General features: G+C 38.6%; 1 protein-coding gene across 15 annotated transcripts in view; it reads right to left on the bottom strand.

Moving 5' to 3' along the window:
• The window catches only part of TRMT9B (tRNA methyltransferase 9B (putative)), a 75,748-nt gene that overhangs the window by 9,186 nt on the left and 45,022 nt on the right, over positions 1-21,540 (bottom strand). For 6 of the 15 annotated variants that reach the window (XM_074383921.1, XM_074383925.1, XM_074383924.1 and 3 more), the window contains 3 exons: positions 21,017-21,183; positions 6,584-6,738; positions 824-997 (listed from right to left, as the gene is read on the bottom strand). In XM_074383921.1, the coding sequence (XP_074240022.1) occupies positions 824-997; positions 6,584-6,738; positions 21,017-21,096 (409 nt within the window). In that variant the 5' untranslated portion in view covers positions 21,097-21,183. Of the gene's footprint in view, positions 1-823; positions 21,184-21,540 lie in introns of those variants that run through there. The other 9 variants (XM_074383931.1, XM_074383933.1, XM_010346080.3 and 6 more) reach the window with 6 other exon arrangements.

Raw genomic sequence — 21,540 nt, 5'->3', positions numbered from 1 at the left:
GATATTGGGCAAGATATTTAAGTTCTACAGATTTTAAGATTCATCCTGTATAATAAGTCTAGAGTCCATAAATCCATAAAGTCTCTTCCAGTTCCAAAATACTATGGATTTTTTTAACCAGAAGGATGGCCATTGGGAATTACTAAAATTTAAAAGGGATACTAAGTAACGGAGGATTAATACTGCTAGTGTTAATAAGGCTGAGAAGTAGAGAAATATGTTAAAGATTGTTTCTCTGTCTAGATAATGCAAAGATCAGCCAGCTCAGCATAAGTCCAAGTGATTGCTTATAATAAGATATAAAATAGATGTATCTACTAAAAATCAATGTATATATAGGTCATCATTTTATTTTCAATTTCTCAAAAGGCAAAATGAGCTTCAAGTAAGACTGCCTTTATCAAGTCCTAAGTGTGTTATTAGGCATAATTTTTATCCACAAATATACAGAAAGTGCTAGTCTGTTAGTTATTGGGGGAATTTAATCACAGTATTGTGTCAGGAGAAAACTTTAAATTATTTTTCCCTACACAGACCTGCCAATATATCAGGGAGGAAATTAATCTCAAGCAAAGCTGGAAGACTGTTTTGATATGTTGCCCAGGCTGGACTCAAACGTACTCCTAGACTCAAATGATCCTCTCACCTCAGCCTCCCAAGTAGCTGGGACTACAGGTGCCTGCCGCCATGCCTGGCTACCATAATATAATTCTAAATGTGAAATCTAACTGAAAATAACCACATCACATTAATTCATGGTTACAGATCATAGAAAAATGTGCTGTTTTTTTCACTCAAGGAATGTGTGATCCTGTGGCCTTACCTCCTATGGAAATGATGGCATCGAAGCCCTGATCCCTAAAGGGGAGATTAAGGTTGTCACATACCATGACTTCACATCCTCTATCCCGGGCAATCTCTACCAATGGCCCACAGTAGTCACAGCCCACGGTATGCACCTGGCTGTTCACTTTAAGATACTTTCCAGTCCCACAACCTGTAAGAGAAAAACCTGCTTTATATGCCGTCTTCCATGGAAAGTGTAAAATGGTTCAATTGTCTCATATCAACGAATATAATTAACTTTTTTTAAAACTAACCAAGACAGAATACAACATGGTGTGATGGTATACACAAAACATGGTATACACAAAAGCAAAAGAAAAGCCTTCAGAGAATACTTACATATTTTCATATAGAAGAGAGAAAAGCAATAGGAAAAAAATAACATTTGTTTAATATTTAATGAGGTAATGTTCACAGGGCTCAGCACACTAGCACCACCAAGGCATGTTAGCTGGTCCACGGCAAGAAAGACATTTCTAGTATCCCAGAGATCCTGTGTAGCCTCTATGCTCACATCCATATTTCATTATGTATATACACATGCTACAGCATTTATTCTCTTGTTGTCTCCCCAAAGATTCTTACCACTTGCTGACTACAAAACATATGACTGTCAACAACTTTTCAATTATTTATACATTAAAACATGTCTTTCCAATTTTTAAAATGTGAACTTGAATGAGAAAAGAAATTTTAACATCGTTTTTATCCAATCTCTATTGTCAGTGCTACATTTAAAATGATCTCTGTGGATCCAGTATACAACTTGACTTATAAAAACTTTTTTTCTTTTTTTTGAGGCGGAGTTTTGCTCTTGTTACCCAGGCTGGAGTGCAATGGCGCGATCTCAGCTCACCGCAACCTCCGCTTCCTGGGTTCAGGCAATTCTCCTGCCTCAGCCTCCTGAGTAGCTGGGATTACAGGCACGCGCCACCATGCCCAGCTAATTTTTTGTATTTTTAGTAGAGACGGGGTTTCACCATGTTGACCAGGATGGTCTCGATCTCTTGACCTTGTGATCCACCCGCCTTGGCCTCCCAAAGTGCTGGGATTACAGGCTTGAGCCACCGCGCCCGGCCACTTTTTTTCTTAAATAGACAATTTTTGATATTCACTTTCCAGTGGCAGAGACGTAAGTAATTCAGGATTTACATAGCCCAAAGATTTAGATCATTGAGATCTTACTCATGTTATGATTGAACAAGGTAGTAACACGAATAAATAACCACCTTGAAACAAAGCTTTCTACAATCTAATACTTAGTATTATATTCTACCACGGATATATAATCTAATTCCTTTCCAGAAATATTAAAAGAAATCATTGGAGCCTTTATTTGTACCTATTGGCATTACCTATAAAATTTTTCAACCTGAAAAAATAGTTACCACCATTCAAAGATGATTAGTTTGCTGCTTCTGAAATACATCAGGACACTAATAACCCCTCTTTAGGCACTTTAAAAATTATAATACAATAAAAGCAAACTTAAGGTTCATTAATGCCAGCTGAGACAGTGGAGAATATATGAATAAAAAATAAAATTTTGGGTCTGGTGCAGTGGCTCATGACTATAATCCTAGCACTTTGGGAGGCTGAGGCAGGTCACTCACTTGAGCTCAGGAGTTTGAGACCAGTCTGGTCAATGGGGTGAAACCCCGTCTCTACTAAAAATGCAAAAATCAGCTGGGTGTGGGGGCAGACACTTGTAATCCCAGCTACTCAGTAGGCTGAGGCAGAAGAATCAACTAAATCTGGAGGCAGAGGTTGAAAGTGAGCTGAGATAGCAACCTGCACTCCGGCCTAGGCGACAGTGAGTGAGACTCCATCTCAAAAAAAGAAAAAAGAAAAAAAGTAAAAAATTCCAGCATTATTATTTCTGTGTAAATGTGATTGTGGTCTTAGAAACACCTTTGATCTCATAACATGGTTTCCAATAATGCTTATGAGGAAAAGTATCTACTATATGAAGGCAATCATGGGGAAAATATAATTCATAAAGTATTTTAAAATTGAAATCCTGTGTATTTCAAAAGATGATGATCCTATTTTAAGAAAAATAACTTTGCAGTACATTGACTTTTTCCCTTGCCTGAGGGATACTTTAGGAGAAATGAAAAGGAAAGTTCCTTAATGGTACTAATAAAATCAGACTCACAGATCTTTAGAACTAGGAGGCAGTGTTCATAGAGCGTTTTGTAATAAAGAGGAAACTGAGGTCTCTTCTTCTGACATGTTTCCAGTGTCCTGGAAATCTTGATTTGCCCCCTATTCATTTCTAATGGCATTCTTGAATTTGAATGAAAAAAAATTAAATATTTATTAATCCAATCCATTGTCTATTCATCAAACAGCTGATGATTTTAGCTAAGTGGAAAACCTAGAAACAAAAACCATTTCCTTTAGAGGGTAGTCATATTACTATGTGTCTTTTCTTCTCCTTATCCCTTTGAACTTCTTTCTTTCTTTTTCAATTCTTTTTCTTTAACTTCAATTTTATTGAAATACATCTTTTATTTTGGAATGAAAATATGACTATTTGTTGAATAGTTTAAAATATATATATAGAACAAAATTCAAAAGACACAAATTGGCCAAAAAGATATTTACTACAGATGTCGTTGTTGACTTCCCAGAGGTATTTAAATAATATTATTTGTCATTTTTGTTTTTTCTTTTGAGACAGGGTCTCACTCTGTCACCCAGGCTGGAATGCAGTGGCACCATCTTGGCTCACTGCAACCTCTGCCTCCCAGGCTCAAGCAGTCATCCCACCTCAGTCTCCCAAGTAGCTGAGACTACAGGTATGTGCCACAACACCCTGCTAATTTTGAATTTTTTTTTTTTTTTTGTATTTTTTGTAGAAATGGGGTTTAGCCATGTCCAGGCTGGTCTCGAACTCCTGAGCTGAATGATCCACTCGCCTTGACCTCCCAAAGTGCTGGGATTACAGGTGTGAGACACTGCACCCGGCCTATTTGTAGGGTAATTTGTAGTGGCAAAATACAGCAAACAACATATATTAAACGTTAATATGGCACTATTAGCATAGAATGGTAGGCAGCTTTTAATACTGGGTAGCTCTATAATAAATATAAATATGGAATGATTTCTTCAATATATTAAAAGTACAACGAAAGCTAGATGTATAATTGTTTTTCTATCATACTATCATTAGTGTAACCAAAAAAGGGAAACTACCCATAACACATTCACAGGCACAAATATGCTTATATTTGCATAAAATATCTTAAGAAGATCGTACAGGAAGCTAGTAGAATCAGCGGCCTCTGGTGTGGCTTGCTTGGTGCCAGGGGCTGGGGTGGGAGGATATTTTGTACTACACATCCTTTTGTGCTTTGTTGCTGAACCGTATCAGTGGGTTACCTATTAAAATATTTGTACACAATTTGTATTCCTTTCCTTTTTTGAACTATTTGTTCACATCTTTTCATTATTTTTCTTCTGACTTGTTGGTATTTTTTCTTTTGAACGTATTCCTTCTGTTTGATACTCTGAATCTTTTAACCAACATCTTGCACTTTCCTACATTTACCCCACTGGCTTCAGCACCCCAGTCTCAGACAACCACCATTTTAATCTCTCCTTCTATGAGTCCATTTTTTTTAGATCCCACATATAAGTGAGATCATCGGGTATTTGTTTTTCTGTACCTGGCTTATTTCACTAGCATAATGTCCTCCAGCTTCCTCCATGTTGTTGCAAATGACAGGATATTTGTCATTTTTTTTTTTACAGTGACATTGAAGAATGCTTACTAGATTAAAAAAATTATCTAGATTTCTATGACATGTGTTGCAATTATTTTTACTTAGTTTGATTTTGGTCTTTTGACTTGATTTGTATGTCTGTCTAGTAGAACTTTTCCATTTTTATAGGATCAGAGTTATGTGTAAATATAGTTAATTCTCATCAATCACAGCAAATCCATATTTACAGTTAATCTACCTGCTAAAATTTATTTGTAACCCCAATGTCAATACTACAGCATTGCATGGTCATTATCAGACTTATATTTTCACAGTGCAGCAAAATACTAGAGTCATCTGAGACCCACATACCCAGCCTCCTTTTTTCAGCTCCCATACTGTAATAGAATGTTCTTTCCATAATGTATTTAGGGCCACAATTTCTCCATTTTTACAGTTTTTACTGGTGATTTTGCTGTTTCAAATGGCCTAAGCATGGGGCTGAAATGCTGTCTAGTGTTCCTGAACATAAGAAGGCTGGGATGTCCCTCATGGACAAAATATATGTGTTAGATTAGCTTTGTTCAGGAGAGAGTTATAGTGTGTTGGCCACGACTCCAATGTTTGTGAAATAACAATACATAGCAAACAAGGTGGCTTTAAACAGAGAGACACATTCAACAAGGTTATATATTGGTAAGTTGACAAAAATGTTGGGAACAGAAGCACATTCTGAAACAAGATTTATTATTTTTAAATTGACATTCTAGAAATATTTTTTTCAAAGACTCTCAATTTCCACATGACATGAACCCCCTTCCCCAGATTTCACATTGCTCATACCATCTTCAACAAGCCATAAGTTCTGGATATATGTCTGTTTCTCTTACCAGTATTTAGAATGAATATCAAAATAGACAGACTTTGCATCCACAGACTTATGACTCATGGGTGCAGTCAGCATTCAATTGCTAGAAAGCAGTTTTAGGTGGGCAGACCTCAAGTGAGTTTCCAACCACATTTTAAAATCTTAATCTTAGATCTACTAAGCTGTGGTTTACCAGTTCTTGATTTAGAAAGATACTGAACCAATGTCCTCCAGACAAATAAGTTATTATTAAAATATTGTCTAATTAAAGATATGCTTCTATAATAATGAAACACCTACAAAATAATTAAGGGAAAGGACCCATGAGACTCATAAGACTTCATATCTATCTATCTATCTATCTATCTATCTATCTATCTATCTATCTACACACACACACACACACACACACACACACACACACACACACACTGGACCTCTTCCATAATCCCACATTCTATAGAAGGCATGTGAACCACTCAAAGTGAGCCACCAGTGCAGAACACATTTGGCACACGTGAATATCTTTACATTTACAATGATCAATTTCACAAGCCATCATTTCCATCTTGATTTATTCAATCAATGTCAGGTCCATTTTGGTGGAGGATGTACACAAAGGCCCTGAAAAGACACTGTCTAAATGTAAAGTTGGAGACCAGGGGCAGTGGCTCCCACCTGTAATCCCAGCACTTTGGGAGGCCAAGACAGATGGATCACCTGAGGTCAGGAGTTCAAGACCAGCCTGGCCAACATGGCAAAACCCCATCTCTACTAAAAATACAAAAATTTGCTGGGTGTGGTGGTGCACACCTGTAGTCCAAGCTACTCAGGAGGCTGAGGCAGGAGAATCACCTGAACCCGGGAGGTGGAGTTTGCAGCCCACTGAGATTGTGCCACTGCATTCCAACCTGGCTGAGAACAGCGAAACTCCATCTCAAAAAAAAAAAAAAAAAAAAGAAAGACACATGTTTGAGAATGTTTTCTACTTGCTGTTGACTTGACTGTCTGAGATTCTGCTGTAAAATGAATATTCTAGGTACTGGCATGCCAAGGGTGCAATTTCAGGATGCTTGTTAGAATGAAAATGAAAAATGAATTTGAAAAGCAAAAGCTCAGTGGAAGATATGTCATGCTACATGGCCCAACGCTGGGTTACCTATGTCAGCGATGAGGCTGCCTGGCTTCTGCTCTTGGAGGAACTGGCGGACACGAGGCCAGGCTTTGCTCTGCAGGTCACTGAAGTAAGGGGCTGTGCTCTCGTACACATTGTGCACATGCTGCTTCTCCAGCTGGGCAGCTTCATGATCCATCCTGGGGAAAACAGGACCAACCCAAGGAATGCAGGTCAGCCAATGCACCACAGATGGCTGAAGGACAACGCAGATTTCCGAAAATTTAGAACCTGTAACTGGAAAAGTTGTGCTGTTCCCACACTTTCTTATAAGCTGCAAAGAACAGTATCTTCAATGTAACCTCACCATAGTTACCAAAGACTAGCAAATGCATAGTTTTTACCTGCTATGTTAATGAAAACAATGGTTTGATAATGAGCTAATTATGGTATAGTAAGTTCCTCTGCAAGATGAATTCTTAATTTTGGAAGCATAGCCAAAATTCTTACCAAATGGTTTACTTTGGATAAGATCATTGTATCTGATGGTAATTAGATATCAAAATTTCATAACAGGGAGCTCAGCATTTCAACCCAGCAACAGAGCCCTATTAATTCTACCTTTTAGTGTTTGGGTTCCAGTCATGTCTCTATATCACTACTGCTTTCATTTTAGTATAGGTGCCCATTTCTTTACTGAATTACTTCAACAGCTGGCAAAAAGTTCTCTTGCCCTTAAACGCTTTTCCCAATTTCAATTATGTCATAATTATTTTTGTAAAACATAGGCCTGATTGTGTTGCTTCTTATTTATTTTTAATTTTTATGGGTACATAGTAGGTGTATATATTTATGGAATACATGACATGTTTTGATACAGGCATGCAAGGGGTAATGATTGCATCAGGGAGAAAGGGGTATCCATCACCTCAAGCACTTATCCTTTCCATTACAAACAATCCAATTATACTTTTAGTTATTTAGAAATGCACAAATAAATTATTTTTTACTACAGTCACCCTGTTGTGCTAGCAAATACTAGGTCTTATTCTATTTTTTGTACGCATTAACTAGCCCCACTTCCCTCCCACCTCCCCACTACCCTTTGCAGCCTCTTGTAACCATCCTTCTACTCTCTATACCCATGAGTTCAATTATTTTAATTTTTAGCTCCCACAAGTAAGTGAGAACATACAAAGCCTGTCTTTCTGTGCCTGATTTCAGCTAACTTAATGGCCTCCATTTCCTTTCATATTGTTGCAAATCATAGGATTTCATTTTTTTAAATTTTCATGACTGAGTACTCCATTGTTTATATGTACCACATTTTCTTTATTCATTCATTGGTTGATGGACACTTAGCCTGTTTCCAAATCTTGGCTGTTGTGAATAGTGCTGTAATAAAACATGAGAATGCAGATATCTCTTGGATATATTAGTTTCCTTTCTTCTGGTTTTATACCTAGGAGTGGGATTGCTAGATTGTATGGTAGCTCTGTTTTCATTTTTTTTGTAGAATCTCAAAACTGTTCTCCACAGTGGTTGTACCAATTCACATTCCCACCTATAGTGTATAAGGGTTCCCTTTTCTCCACATCCTCACAGCATTTGTTATGGCCTGACTTTCAAAGCAAGCCCATTTTAACTGGAGTGAGGGGATATCTCATTGTAGTTTTGATTGACATTTCTCTGATGATCAATGATGTTCAGCCCTTTTTCATATACTTGCTTTTTTTATGTCTTCTTTTGCAATTGTCTGTTCAGATCTTTTGTCCATTTTTATTTTTATTTTATTTTTTTTAGATGGAGTCTTGCTCTAACACCCAGGCTGAAGTGCAGTGGTGTAATCTCGGCTCACTGTAACCTCTGCCTACCCTGTTGAAGCAATCCTCCTGTCTCAGCCTCCTGAGTAGCTGGAACTATAGGCACATGACATTACACCTGGTTAATTTTGGTATTTTTAGTACAGACGGGATTTCATCATGTTGGCCAGGCTGGTCTTGAACTCCTGACCTCAAGTGATGCACATGCCTCGGCCTCCCAAAGTGCTGGTATTACAGATGTAAGCCACCGCACCCGGCCATTTTGTCCATTTAAAAATTAGATTATTAGATTTTTTTTTTTGTAGAGCTGTTTGTGCTCCTTATGTATTCTGGTTATTAATCCCTTATCAGATGAATAATTTGCAAATGTTTTCTCCCATTCTGTGGGTTGTCTCTTCACTTTGTTGATATTTCCTTTGCTTTGCAGAAGCTTTTTAACTTGTGTAATCCCATTTGTTCATTTTTGCTTTAGTTGCTTATGCTGTGGGATACTACTCAAGAAAACTTTGCCCAGTTCAATGTCCTGGAGAGCTTCTTCGATGTTTTATTTTAGTCATTGAATAGGTTTGGTCTTAGATTTAAGTCTTTATTCAATTTTGATTTGATTTTTTTTTATATGGTGAGAGATAGGCATCTGGTTTGAATCTTTTGCATATGGATATCCAGTTTTCCCAGCACCATTTATTGAAAAGACTATCATTTCCCTAATATATCTTCTTTTCTTGACACCTTTGTAAAAAATGAGTTCACTGTAGATGTACAGATGTATCTTTGGGTTCCCAAGATAAATTTTGGAACCCAAAATTCTGTTTTCTGTTCCACTGATATAGGTGTCTGTTTTTATGCCAATACAATGCCTTTTGGTTGCTAGAGCTATGTAGTATAATTTCATTATACTACAGGTAATGTGATTCTTCCAGTTTTGTTATTTTTGCTTAGGATAGCTTTGGGTATTCTGAGTATTTGTGATTCCATATAAATTTTTAGATTTTTTTTTCTATTTCTATGAAGAATGCCATTGATTTTTTTTTTTTTATAGGGATTGCATTAAGTCTGTATAGATTGCTTTAAGTAGTATGGACATTTTTTATACTATTGATCCTTCCAATCCATAAACATGGAGTACCTTTTTCATTTTTTTTTTTTTGGTCTTCTTCAATTTCTTGCATCAAAGTTTTACAGTTTTCATTGTAGAGATCTTTTACTTCTTTGGCTAATTCCTAGGTATTTTCTTTTATTTGTAGCTATTGTAAATGTGATTGCCTTCTTGATTTCTTTTTTAGATTGTTTACTGTTGGCATACAGAAATGCTACTGATTTTTGTATGTTGATTTTGTATCCTGCAACTTTACTGAACTTATCAGTTCTAATAGTTTTTTGGAGGAGTTTTTAGGGTTTTCTATTTGTAAGATTATATCGTCTGCAAAGAAGGATAATTTGATTTTTTCCATTTCAATTTAGATGTTCTTTATTTCTTTCTCTTATCTGATTGCTCTAGCTAGGACTTCTGGTACTATGCTGAATGACAGTGGTAAAAGTGGGCATCTTTTTTGTGTTTCAGATAGAGGAAAGGCTTTCAGTTTTCCCCCATTCAGTATAATACTAGTTGTAGCTTTGTCATATATGGCTTTTATTACATTGAGGTATATTCCTTCTATATCCAGTTTTTTGAGGGATTTTTTTTTTTTTTTTTTTTTTTTTTTTTTTTTTTTTTTTTTTTTTGGCAGAGTCCCACTCTGTCACCCAGGCTGGAGTGCAGTGGCATGATCTCGGCTCACTGCCACCTCCGCCTCCTGGGTTCAAGCAATTCTCTGGCCTCAGCCTTCTGAGTAGTTGGGACTACAGGTGTGTGCCACCATGCCTGGCTAATTTTTTGTATTTTTAGTAGAGACGGTGATTAACCGTGTTAGCCAGGATGGTCTCTATCTCCTGACCTTATGATCTGCCTGCCTTGGCCTCCCAGAGAGCTGGGATTACAGGTGTGAGCCACTGCGCCTGGCCTTTTGAGAGCTTTTATCATGAAGGGATGTTGAGTTTTATTAAATGCTTTTTCAGCATCAATTGAAATGATCATACAGTTTTTATTCTTCATTCTGGTGATATGAGGTATCAGATTACTTGATTTGCACATCTTGAACCATCCTTACATCCCTGGGATAAATCCCACTTCATCATGATGAATGATCTTTTTAATGTGTTGTTGAATTTGGTTTGCTAGTATTTTGTTGAGAATTTTTGCATCAATATTCATCAATGATGTTGGCCTATACCTTCCTTTTTTAAAATGTGTTTTTACCTGGTTTTGGTATGGGCCTCATAGAATGAGTTTGGAAGTATCTCCTATTCCTTTTTTTTCTGAAATAATTTGAGTAAGATTGTTATTAGTTTTTCCCTAAATATTTGGTAGAATTCAGCCGTGAAGCCACTGGGTCCCAGGCCTTTCTTTGCTGCAGGACTTTTTATTACCACTTTGAACTCATTACTTGTTATTGGTTTTAGATTTTTTTCATGCGTTAATCTTGGTAGGTTGTATGTGTCTAGAAATGTATCCATTTCTTCCAGGTTTTCCAATTTATTGGCATATACTTGCTCATAGTAGACAGTAATGAAACACTGAATTTCTGCAGAATCAGTTGTCTCCTTTTTTCATCTATGATTTTATTTATTTGAGTCTTTTCTCTTTTTTCCTTAGTCTGGCTAAAAGTTTGTCAATTTTGATTTTTTTTAAAAAAAACAACTTTTTGTTCATTGATTGTATCGTTTTCTTCATTTCAAACTCATTTATTTCTGCTCTGATCTTTGTTATTTCTTTTATTCTACTAATTTGGGGTTTGGTTTGCTCTTGCTTTTCTAGTTCTTTAAGATGCATTATTTGGTTGTTTATTAGAAGTTTTTCTTCTTTTTTTGATATAGGCACTTATAAACTTCCCTCTTAATATTGTCACGGTCTGGTCTTGTCTGTACCTGTCCTTCTTGAGAAAGCTTTCCACGTATCCAAAAGAGTTTGGGTGATGTTATCTAAGATCTAAGCTGTATCTACATTAGGGGTTGCCCCATCCCATTAATGCTGTGGTTCTCACAGACTCATAGAGGGACCACCTTCATGGTCTTGGACAAAATCTGGAAGGATTCTCTGGATTACCAGGCAGAGACTCTTCTCTTCCCTTGCTTTCTCCCAAACAAAATGACTCCCTCTCTCTCTGTTCTGAGATGCCTTGAGCTGGGAGTGGGCTGATGCAAGCACCCCTGTGGCCACCACTGCTGGGGCTGTGCTGAGTCAAATCTGAAACTAGCACAGCAGTGGGTCCCCCCACAGGGCTCACTATAACCACTAACTGGCTACTGCCTGTGTTTGTACAAGGCCCTGGGGCTCTACAATCAGCATATGGGGAAGCCTTTCCTTCAGAGTGGCAAGGTCTCCCAGGCCCTGGGCAGGTCTACAGGTGCTGCCTAGGAGCCAGGAACTAGCATCAAAAACTTTAGAAGTCTACTTGGTGTTCTATTATACTGTGGCTGAGCTGGCACTCAAACCACAAGATGCAGTCCTTCCCGCTCTTTCCTCCCCTTTCCAAGGACCCCTTCCCTACTGTGGCTGAGCTGCTACCTAAGGTGCAAGACAGACTCCCCTTTCCTTGTCCCTCCACTTTTCTTAAGCAGAAGGAGTCTTGTCCGGTAGCCACCACGGCTGGGAATGTGTTGAGTCTCATCTGGAGCCAGCAAGACTCAGAGTCTCACCCAAGGCCCACAGTGTACTAACTGGATATCACTAATGGTTATTCAGGGCACAAGGGCTTTAGTCAGAAGGTGATGGGTCCTGCCAGGACTGGATCCTTCCCTTCAAGGCAGCAGGTTGCCTTCTGGCCCAGGGTGTGTCTAGAAATGTCATCTGGGCAGTAGGGCCTGGACAGAGGACCTCAGGACTTTGCCTGGGCCCTATCCTACTACAGCTAAGCTGGTTTCCAAGATAAAAGAAAGTTGTCGGCCAGGTGTGGTGGCTCACACCTGTAATCCAAGCACTTTGGAGGCCAAGGAGGGCAGATCACCTGATGTTGGGAGTTCAAGACCAGCCTGACCAACATGGTGAAACCCCATCCTAAAAAAAAAAAAAAAAAAAAGTTGTCTTTACTCTTCCCTCTCCTTTCCTCAAGCAGAAGGAAGAGCTTTCTTTTGGAGCCAGAAGCTGTGCAGCCTGGGTCGCGGGAGGGGTGGTGTAAGCACTCCCTTAGCAGCCCTAGCTGGTGTCCCAGAAGATGGCATTTCCTCCTCCTTACCCAGTCCGCTGGCTCTGAGGCCAGTTCAGCAGTAGGATTCACCTAGGAGCTACAGCTTTGTGGCCTAGACTGCTTTTCAAGTTTATTTAGTACCCCCGAGTCCTTTAGCCTACAGTGGTGAGGCTTGCAGGAACTCAGGTTTAGACTACTGGGATCTGCGATTCCCCTCTGGCTAGGGCTGGTTTAAATGCTCCCTCTGGGCAGATGTCAGCTGAGTTCAGCCCCATCGTTTTGATTTCTACTGTTGCAGGGCAGCACTGAGGTCAGTCCAGTGTTCCACACATGCAGCGCTCTCCCTCCCCTAAGCACAGACTCTCTCCATGCCACATGGCTGCTGACACGGTGGTGGAAGGAGGGACACCATGAGCAATTCAAGACTATTTCTTACCCTCTTCAGTGCTTCCTTTAGTGATATGAAGCCAAAACCAGGCACTGTGAGCGCTCTCCTGACTTTTGGTTCTTAGGGAGGTGCTGTTTTGTGTGTAGATGGGTGTTAACTTTGGTCCTTGCAGGGAGGGTGGTGTGCGGGGAAGACACATTATCAGTGGAGCCTTCCATTTGGGCGTCTTGCTCCACCCCCTCCCCTACACACAATTCTTACCTTCAGCTTCTCCAGAGGCATTTTATAGTTTGTCCCATGGGGTTCAGCTGGCTTAGGTGGGCACTTAAGGCCCTTTCTGATCTGGCCTTACCAGACTTCCTAAGGGTCATTTCTCACCATCTTTAATACCCAATGACCCATTGTTTCTCAGCAGTGACACACTCCCTCTCATCCGGGGGCCTGAACAGATGCTATTCTTTACCTGGCTAAATTCTAGTCATTCTTGGAAAAGGCATCACCTCCTCCAGGAAGCCTTCCCTGACCTTCCAGGTAGGATAAGGGCAACAGGGAAGGAGTAAGAAAAGCACAAGAGCAGGTCCTGTTTTGGACTTAACCCTGTAATTATTCTGTACAATGTGGCAAGTGAGTGAATGGTATCCCAGGGAAGTGTCCAGGGATTCAGATTGTGGCTTTTACCAATCATTATGAAAGTATTCTCAATCACTGAAGAACCAATTTGGCCCTACTGATGGCTATCAGCTATTGTATTTCATGCATACCTCTACAGGGATCATGAAGTTCTGTAATCGTTGTACTCAGATATTTTTCTCTGGCACTGCTGGAAGACTGGAGAACAAGGACTTGTCTTATTTAATGCTGAGTCCCCAGCACTTAGGACACAGTAGACCCTCAATACACGATCAAATAAATACCCATAATGGAAATGGAATCTGGCTCTGAGTACAGAGAGTAGTACTGGCTTTGGTTAACAGGGAGTGATTGCCCTGAAGAGGTGGGAAAGGGAGAGAACCCTACACCTGCAAACACGCAGATGGGAGTGTTAACTAGAGAGAAGGTACTGTCCCTGGACAGCCTCTGTCCTTGCACCTCTACCCCTCTCCTGGGAAGTGGGAAGTACCTGGGTAAGATGGCATCTGCCAAGTTACTTCCCTGTACGGAGAGAGACTTTGAGACTATGCAAATATTGTTTCTTATTTGCTCACCCACCAGTTTTAGCATCTACCACTGATTCTTGCCCCAACTATTACTACAAATATCACCAAATGATGATAATATAATTCCATAATTCCTTCCATTTCAAGGAAGAGCTGTTCAGGATTTACCCTTAAAATGCAATAGGTTGTTTTTCATCAGTATGAACCTGCCCACAGGCCCTGCAAAATTTCCTAGCAAACTCCTAATTAAGTGTAAATCTAATTTGTGAGGTCTGACAAAACTTCCACCCAGATTGAAACAGCTTATATTGCACCTTCAACTGAAACTTACAAAGTAAACATATGGCTGGCTATAACTGCCCACACAAGAGAAAAACAGAAACACTGTGCGATTTTCTTTTAAGTCAAAATCTCAGTAGAGTTTAGTCTATTTACATTTGCCCTTCCTCAAGGAGTCAATCAGGCAATACAATTTATAGAACACTACAGCAATAAGTTTTGCTTTATTGCACTTGCAAATGTTAAGTGGTAACTGACATAAACTTGATTCCTTGCAATATGCATTTAAAAAATGACTCCAATTTCAAGCTCAGAATTTGTAGTATCTGAACAGCAGCCCCTGAGAACTTTCTCTAAGTTTTCTATGGCCTCTACTATGATAAAGTAACCTAAAAGAGAGTTATTTTTAAGTGTGTAAGCAGTATGAATCTATTGTGTTTTTCTGATATTTTATAGTTAACTTTATAAACACTGAAGATTTAAATTTTAAATGCTGTGGATTTAAATTTCCTACAGTATTTTCCATATGAATTTTATGTATGTAAGCAAATTCCTTGTGAGTTTCAAAGACAACTGTGAGTATTTGATGTGTCGACAAATAAAAAAGTAAAAAGTTTTTTTTTCCAAGGTGTTCCAGCTTCTTAAAGATCACTGGAAAGCTATGCACATATTCGCACACAGGTGCAAATAGTAAAAAAAATTCCGAGGGACTGAAAAGGCTTCCGGGGGAAAAGGTTTTTCTACTGTATCATCAAGGAGGTGAGACTCTGTACTTGACCCACAGAAATCTAGTGAACTCTGAGAAGGCTTTGTTTTGTCCCCAAGAGTGGCTCCTTGTCCCCAGAGAAGAGGTGCTATAACTGAATGTCCTCAAGATGGTGCTTATCATACCCACTCCTTCTAAGAATTTGGCACAGAGACTAGGATAATAGGCTATAAGCACTTAGTCCTATCATCAGAAGGGATTTCTCATTTGTTTGTGAGGGGAACTTCCAGGACATCTATCTTCTTTCTGTACCACACTCTTCCCTGTAGTCAGCCCTCCATGTTTTAGCTCAATGGAAAACACACGTGGTTTTAAAACAGTTCTGTCTCCAAATACTGACATACGTTTATGAATTAAATCCTCTCACGATCATATAAACCTTTTAGAGGAGAATACAGAACATCTTCATGACCTTGGAGTAAGTTAAACTTTCTTACAAAGGGTCATATAAAGTGCTAACTATAAAAGGAAAAATAAAGTAGACTATATTAAAATGAAGACACCATGAAGAGAGTGAAAATTCAACCCAAAGAGTGTGAAGAGGTATTCATAACACATACAGCACATAATTGAGTAGTATCCAGAATAGAAACAATTCTTACAAATCAAAAAGCAATAGACAAAAACACAATGGAAAAATGGGCAAGAGACTTTAACAGACACTTCACAATGGGCAGGAGATGGGCAGGAAACACACACAAAGGTGCTTAACTTCACTAGTATCAGGGAACTGCAAATTTAACCCACAATGGTATCCTACCACCTACACAAAAGAATGGCTGCAATGAAAAACACAAAAAATACCAAGTGTTGGTGAAAACATGGAATCAGTGAGTTCTAATACACGGCTGGAAGAAACGTAAATGGTTTCAATCTGTTTGGAAATCTGCCTGGCAGTAATAACTAAAGCTAAGCATATGCATATCCTATAGCCCAGCAACCCCACTCTTAAAGGTATATACATATATCCAAAAGAAATGTACACCTATATTCACCAAAAGACATATACTAGAATATCCAAAGAAGCATTCTTCTAAGTAGCACAAATCTGCACATGTGCCCATCATCAGTAAAATGATCAAATAAAGTGTGGTATATTCATAGAATGAAATGCTACCAGAGTTAAAAGAATGAAAGTTTGCAACCAAATGCAACAATAGGGATCAATCCCTGTATTAGTCCATTTTGTGTTGCTGTAAAGGAATACCTGAGGCTGGATAATTTATAAGGACGAGCAGTTTATTTAGCTCACGATTCTGCAGGCTGTACAAGCATGGCGCTAGCATCTGATTAGATCCTGGTGAGGCCTCAGGAAGCTTTTACTCATGGTGGAAGGTGAATGAAGAGCACGTGTGTCACAGGTCAGAGAGGGAGCAAGAGAGAGGGGAGGAGATGCCAGACTCCTTTAAATAACTGGCTCTTATGTGAACTGACAGAGCAAGAACTCACTTGTTACCACAGGAGGACACCAAGCCATTCCTAAGGGTTCCACCCCCATAACCCAAACACCTCCCAATGGTCCCTACCTCCAACATTGGGGGTCACATTTTAACATGAGATTTGGAGGGACAAACATCCAAATGGTATATATTCCATAAATATCATGTTGAAAGGAAAGTCCACAAAAGAATACACATTCCAGGATTCCATTTATAGAAAGTACAAAAACATGAGCCCATAGATAGATGAGAGAAAATACAAAATAAAATAAGATAAAGAAAGTATAAAAACAAATGTGGGCCATTAGAAGTGGGATAGAGGCTGCCTGGGGTAGCACCTGACAGGGAGCACTGGGGGTCAGGAGGTGGTCCTGGGGTGCTGGTAATGTTCTGTTTATTGATCTAAGCTCTGGTTACATGAGGGCATTCAGCTTATGAAAAATTCTTTCATTTATTTGTACATTTATGATATATGTACTTTGGTCCATGTATATTTCAACTAAAACCCCTTTTACTTTCAGGCAGTTGCCTTGTTATATACTTTAAACCAGGTTAGAACTTGAAACTGGGCAGAGTATCCTCTCTCATCTGTGTTATGCTGTTCCCATGAGGGATGAATTCCATCCAGCAAGTGTCTTGTGGGCAGCTAGAAACTGGAGATAACTGGGTTCAAAGATCAGGTGAAATGTCAATGCAGTATCCCCATTCAATAAGATTATGTCATAGTATATACAGAAGCTACTGAAAGAGTTTTACCTCAGAAGAAATCTAACTGAAGAAGTAAGTGACTTAAATGAGATAATGTCCAATGCCATATTATCCAGTAACCAGCAAAGAATTTCTCAGTAAAGAAGCTGTTTCAGTTAAGACAGCAGGTAAGTGACTAATCAGTATGATGAGAGGAAGGAAATTCATTTTACCTACCTTATATTTGTGAGCTTATTACACATTAAATAGCTTTACTCAGTAATTCAAAGTGAAATTAAGAAGGACTTGTGCCAGCCACAGTTTCCAAGTTGCAAAACTATAATAATATATGAGGATTACTGATCTCAATAAATAAATGGGAACATAAGTTGTGTAAAGGGTCCAGAAAGGAGGAAACATGATCCTCAGCTTGTAGCAGCAGGTGGCAGCTATTCCTATTTATCTTCATTCTCTAATTACCTTGCTGTTTCATTGTTACTATTACTTGTTAAGACAATTCTCAGTCACATCAGTACCTTATGAAAAATGTATGGACAAATGAGAGTGTCCTCATTTATTACTCCTACATGGATCATCTGTAATATTTAGTCTACTGTTTATGAGGCTCTTTATGTGTGCACTTATCGGAAAAATCTGCTGAGCTTTTTTTTCTGCAGCCAATAAAATCTTTCTGAAAAATTGTATAATATTTATAAGCCTTAGAACCTAAGATAACAAAGACTTGGAGCCTAATTGATGTCTGGATGGTTAATCTCCTGAAACACACCCAACTAATAGAAGAATCAGTGCTCCTTCCAAAAAAACAAAAACAAAAACAACACAAAGGAGAAAAAATACGTATCAATAAAGTTTTTTAAAATAAAAATCAAGGAAAGAATCAAGGTAGAATGACAAGGAAAAGAAAGAAACCAGGGGAAGTGAAAAGGAGAAGAAACAGGGAAATGGTTATGTGTACTGAGTGATTATCATGGGCTTCACACAGGTTATTGCAAAGAAAACCGGAAATAGGGAGTAAGAAAAGTACACAAAGAATTAAGAGCTACGACTTAACAGGTATAAAGAATAGAGAGAAAAAAAGAAAAGGTAAAAATAGATAATTTTGTATATATTTGTTTATTTATATCTATCTAATTAAGATTCAAAACTAGATTTATATATTCAAATATCAATTTCTCATATAGTTTTTACACATCTATCACTTTCTGACAACTTCTAACTGCAACTGAAATTTGCTTGAATGTTTGTGTCAAGAAACTAAAATCCAAAATAATGCCAAAGGTAAAAAAATTATTGCTCTAGAAAGTCTAGAGTTGTATTATGTTGGAGTTTAATATCTTCATTTCCAGAGTAATAGGAAATTATTAAAAAAGGAAATTTTTGGTGAGCCCTATGTGTGTATAAACTGACAGATCTTCAAGTGAAAGCATGAGAAGTTAGGAACTGTACCTTGGAACTCAGCTCAGAAGTGATTTTCCTGCCTCAGCCTCTTGAATAGCTGAGACTACAGGAGCGTGCCACCACGCCAGGCTAATTTTTTGTATTTTTAGTAGAGACAGGGTTTCACCATATTAGTCAGGATGATCTCAATCTCCTGCCTTGGCCTCCCAAAGTGCTGGGATTACGGGCGTGAGCCACTGCGCCCGGCCTAGGGTTAATTTTTCTGTACAACCCATTGGATAATATTCACTCCCTCTTGAAAACCCTTCGGGGGACCTCTACTGCCTATGGGATAGCACTTGCACTCCTCAGTCTGTCATCAAAACCCTCCCTGACCTCATCCAATCAATTTTTCCAGACTTATATCCTGCAACTACAGTACCTCAAACTCTCAGCTCTACTCAAACAAATCAACTCACTTTTTCCCGAGTGGGACCTACTCAGGACATTATTCAGCTCTTTGCTGAAGCCAGCAGTCTATTCTCTCTCATCTGCAATGCTCTCCTATCACTTCCTCCTGCCAGAATCTTCTGGTCCGCAAAGTCTAGCACAGTTTCTTCCTCCTGCATAAAGGATTCACGAATAACTACAGAGAAAAATCATCCATCCCAGGACTTCTACACCTAGCAAATTTATTATCTCTATCACTCTTAGGTCATTTTGCTGGATACTGTCATGAACTCTCAACTCTGCATATGCTCCCAACTAAATTATAAGTTCTTGGAGGGCAGATATGGAAATGTGACATTTTTTATATATCTATAGCTGATCTATATATCACAGAGCCCGGGATAGTGCAGAACACAGAGCATCACTCAATAATTAATTGGAGAGCCAAGGAACTGTTTCATAGATCAAGGAACTGTTTCATAGATCCCTCTGCAAAACAACAATACTTTACTCCGTAAAAGCAGGTCCTTGACTCTTTGGTCATAAATCCTAAGGAGCCAGCTGTGAGTCAATGGGCACTTGGAGGAAAGCAGAACTAAAGCTTTTCCAATTTTATTTTGTGTTTTCTGATTTGTTGCCCCAGAGGTCTGTTTTTGTTTTCGTTGTTGTTGTTTTTGAGATGGAGCCTTGTTCTTGTCACCCAGCCTGGAGTGCAGTGGTTCAATCATGGATCATTGCAACCTCTGCCTCCTGGGTTCAAGCTATTCTCCTGCCCCAGCCTCCTAGCTGGGATTATAGGTGAGTGCCACTATGATCAGCTAATTTTTGTATTTTTAGTAGAGAAGGATTTCACCATATTGGCCAGGCTGGTTTTGAACTCCTGGCCGCAGGTGATCCATCTGCCTTGGCCTCCCAAAGTACTGGGATTAAAGGCATGAGCCACCACACCCGGCCAGGTCTGTTTTGTAGATATAACCTAGGCATATGATGGTCACATTTTCATAACTAAAAAGAAATATAAATATTAGAAATGGCTCTCCTATTATAAATGCCACAGAAGACACAGAATTTAAAAAGAGAGAGCATAAAATTCTTCTTTAAATTTCAAGGGCATACTTAAACTACAATTCTAAAGTGAAAATACAAGTTGGTCAGAACAGTTAAAGGACAACTTATAAAAAAGACCTAGTTACAAAATGCATAGCTTTTTAATGTTACTTTTTATTTTGCATTGTATTTTAGGTTCTGGGGTACATGTGCAGATCATGCAGGATTGTTGCATAGGTACTAACATGGCAAGGTGGTTTGCTGCCTCCATCCTCCCGTCACCTATACCTGGCATTTCTCCCTATGTTATCCCTCCCCAACCTCCCCACCCACTGCTGTCTCTCCCCTAGCCCCCTGAACAGACCACAGTGTGTGATGCTCCCATCCCTGTGTCCATGTGTTCTCACTGTTCAACACCCACTTATGAGTTAATTTTACTTTTTAATACTTATGACTTCAAACTTAACATCTATGTATCATTTCCAAGTACAAATGATGTTGTAAATTTTGTGTAATAAAAATCTCATTTAAAAATATATTTAAGTCCTACAAAAGTATTTTGCTTTCTAAAAATGCGACATATGTTCTTATACTTTTCACTTACCCTGTACAATTATGTTCAAATACTATTTCCCATCTCGTGCAAAAATAAATTCCAACTCACTTCTTTATATCACATTGTCATACATTTAAAATTATAGGAATTGGGAAGAATTAGGTTCATTGAAGATGCACATTGCTAAAAACACCTCACGGTATGTGAGTTGCAGAAGAGCTGAAAGCTACTAACCTGAGACATCCTGTGATTACAGGAAAATTACCTCTTGTCTTTATGAATCACAGTAGTCTCCACCTCCAGAGAGTGATGGTTGCTTCTCATAACTTTCTCAGTGTGTAACATAAATGAAAACTTGTAAGAGTGAAATGATATAGTGTAGTCCTTCTCATGATAAACCACTCGTATGAGTCTCTGAAGGGAGCATGGGCCCTATTAGGAAGAAAATAAATACTAAATGTCATTTCACTTGATAAATACATGGAACCAGCTACAGCCCATGCTGACCTCCTGACTTATGCAAAAATTACCCAGTAAAGTAGGGATTAGAAAGAATGGTCTAATATGTGGAGTGTGCCAGAATTATAAGAGCAGTTTAAATCAACAGGTCAATAAATCAATTCCTAAGCTTTCTATAAACATACAATACTTTCTCCTAAAATTAAGTTGAATGATTTCATCTTGTTCCTAGGAAAATTGGAAACAATGAAAGTCAACTCTGATTCCGGGGGCTTAATTAAATGTATACTATCTAAGACAATATTACTAAATTGTACTAAATCATTCCAG

This window comes from Saimiri boliviensis, chromosome 13 (assembly GCF_048565385.1).
Source record: "Saimiri boliviensis isolate mSaiBol1 chromosome 13, mSaiBol1.pri, whole genome shotgun sequence".
Taxonomy (NCBI): domain Eukaryota; kingdom Metazoa; phylum Chordata; class Mammalia; order Primates; family Cebidae; genus Saimiri; species Saimiri boliviensis.
This window is presented reverse-complemented; position numbering and strand designations above follow the sequence as displayed.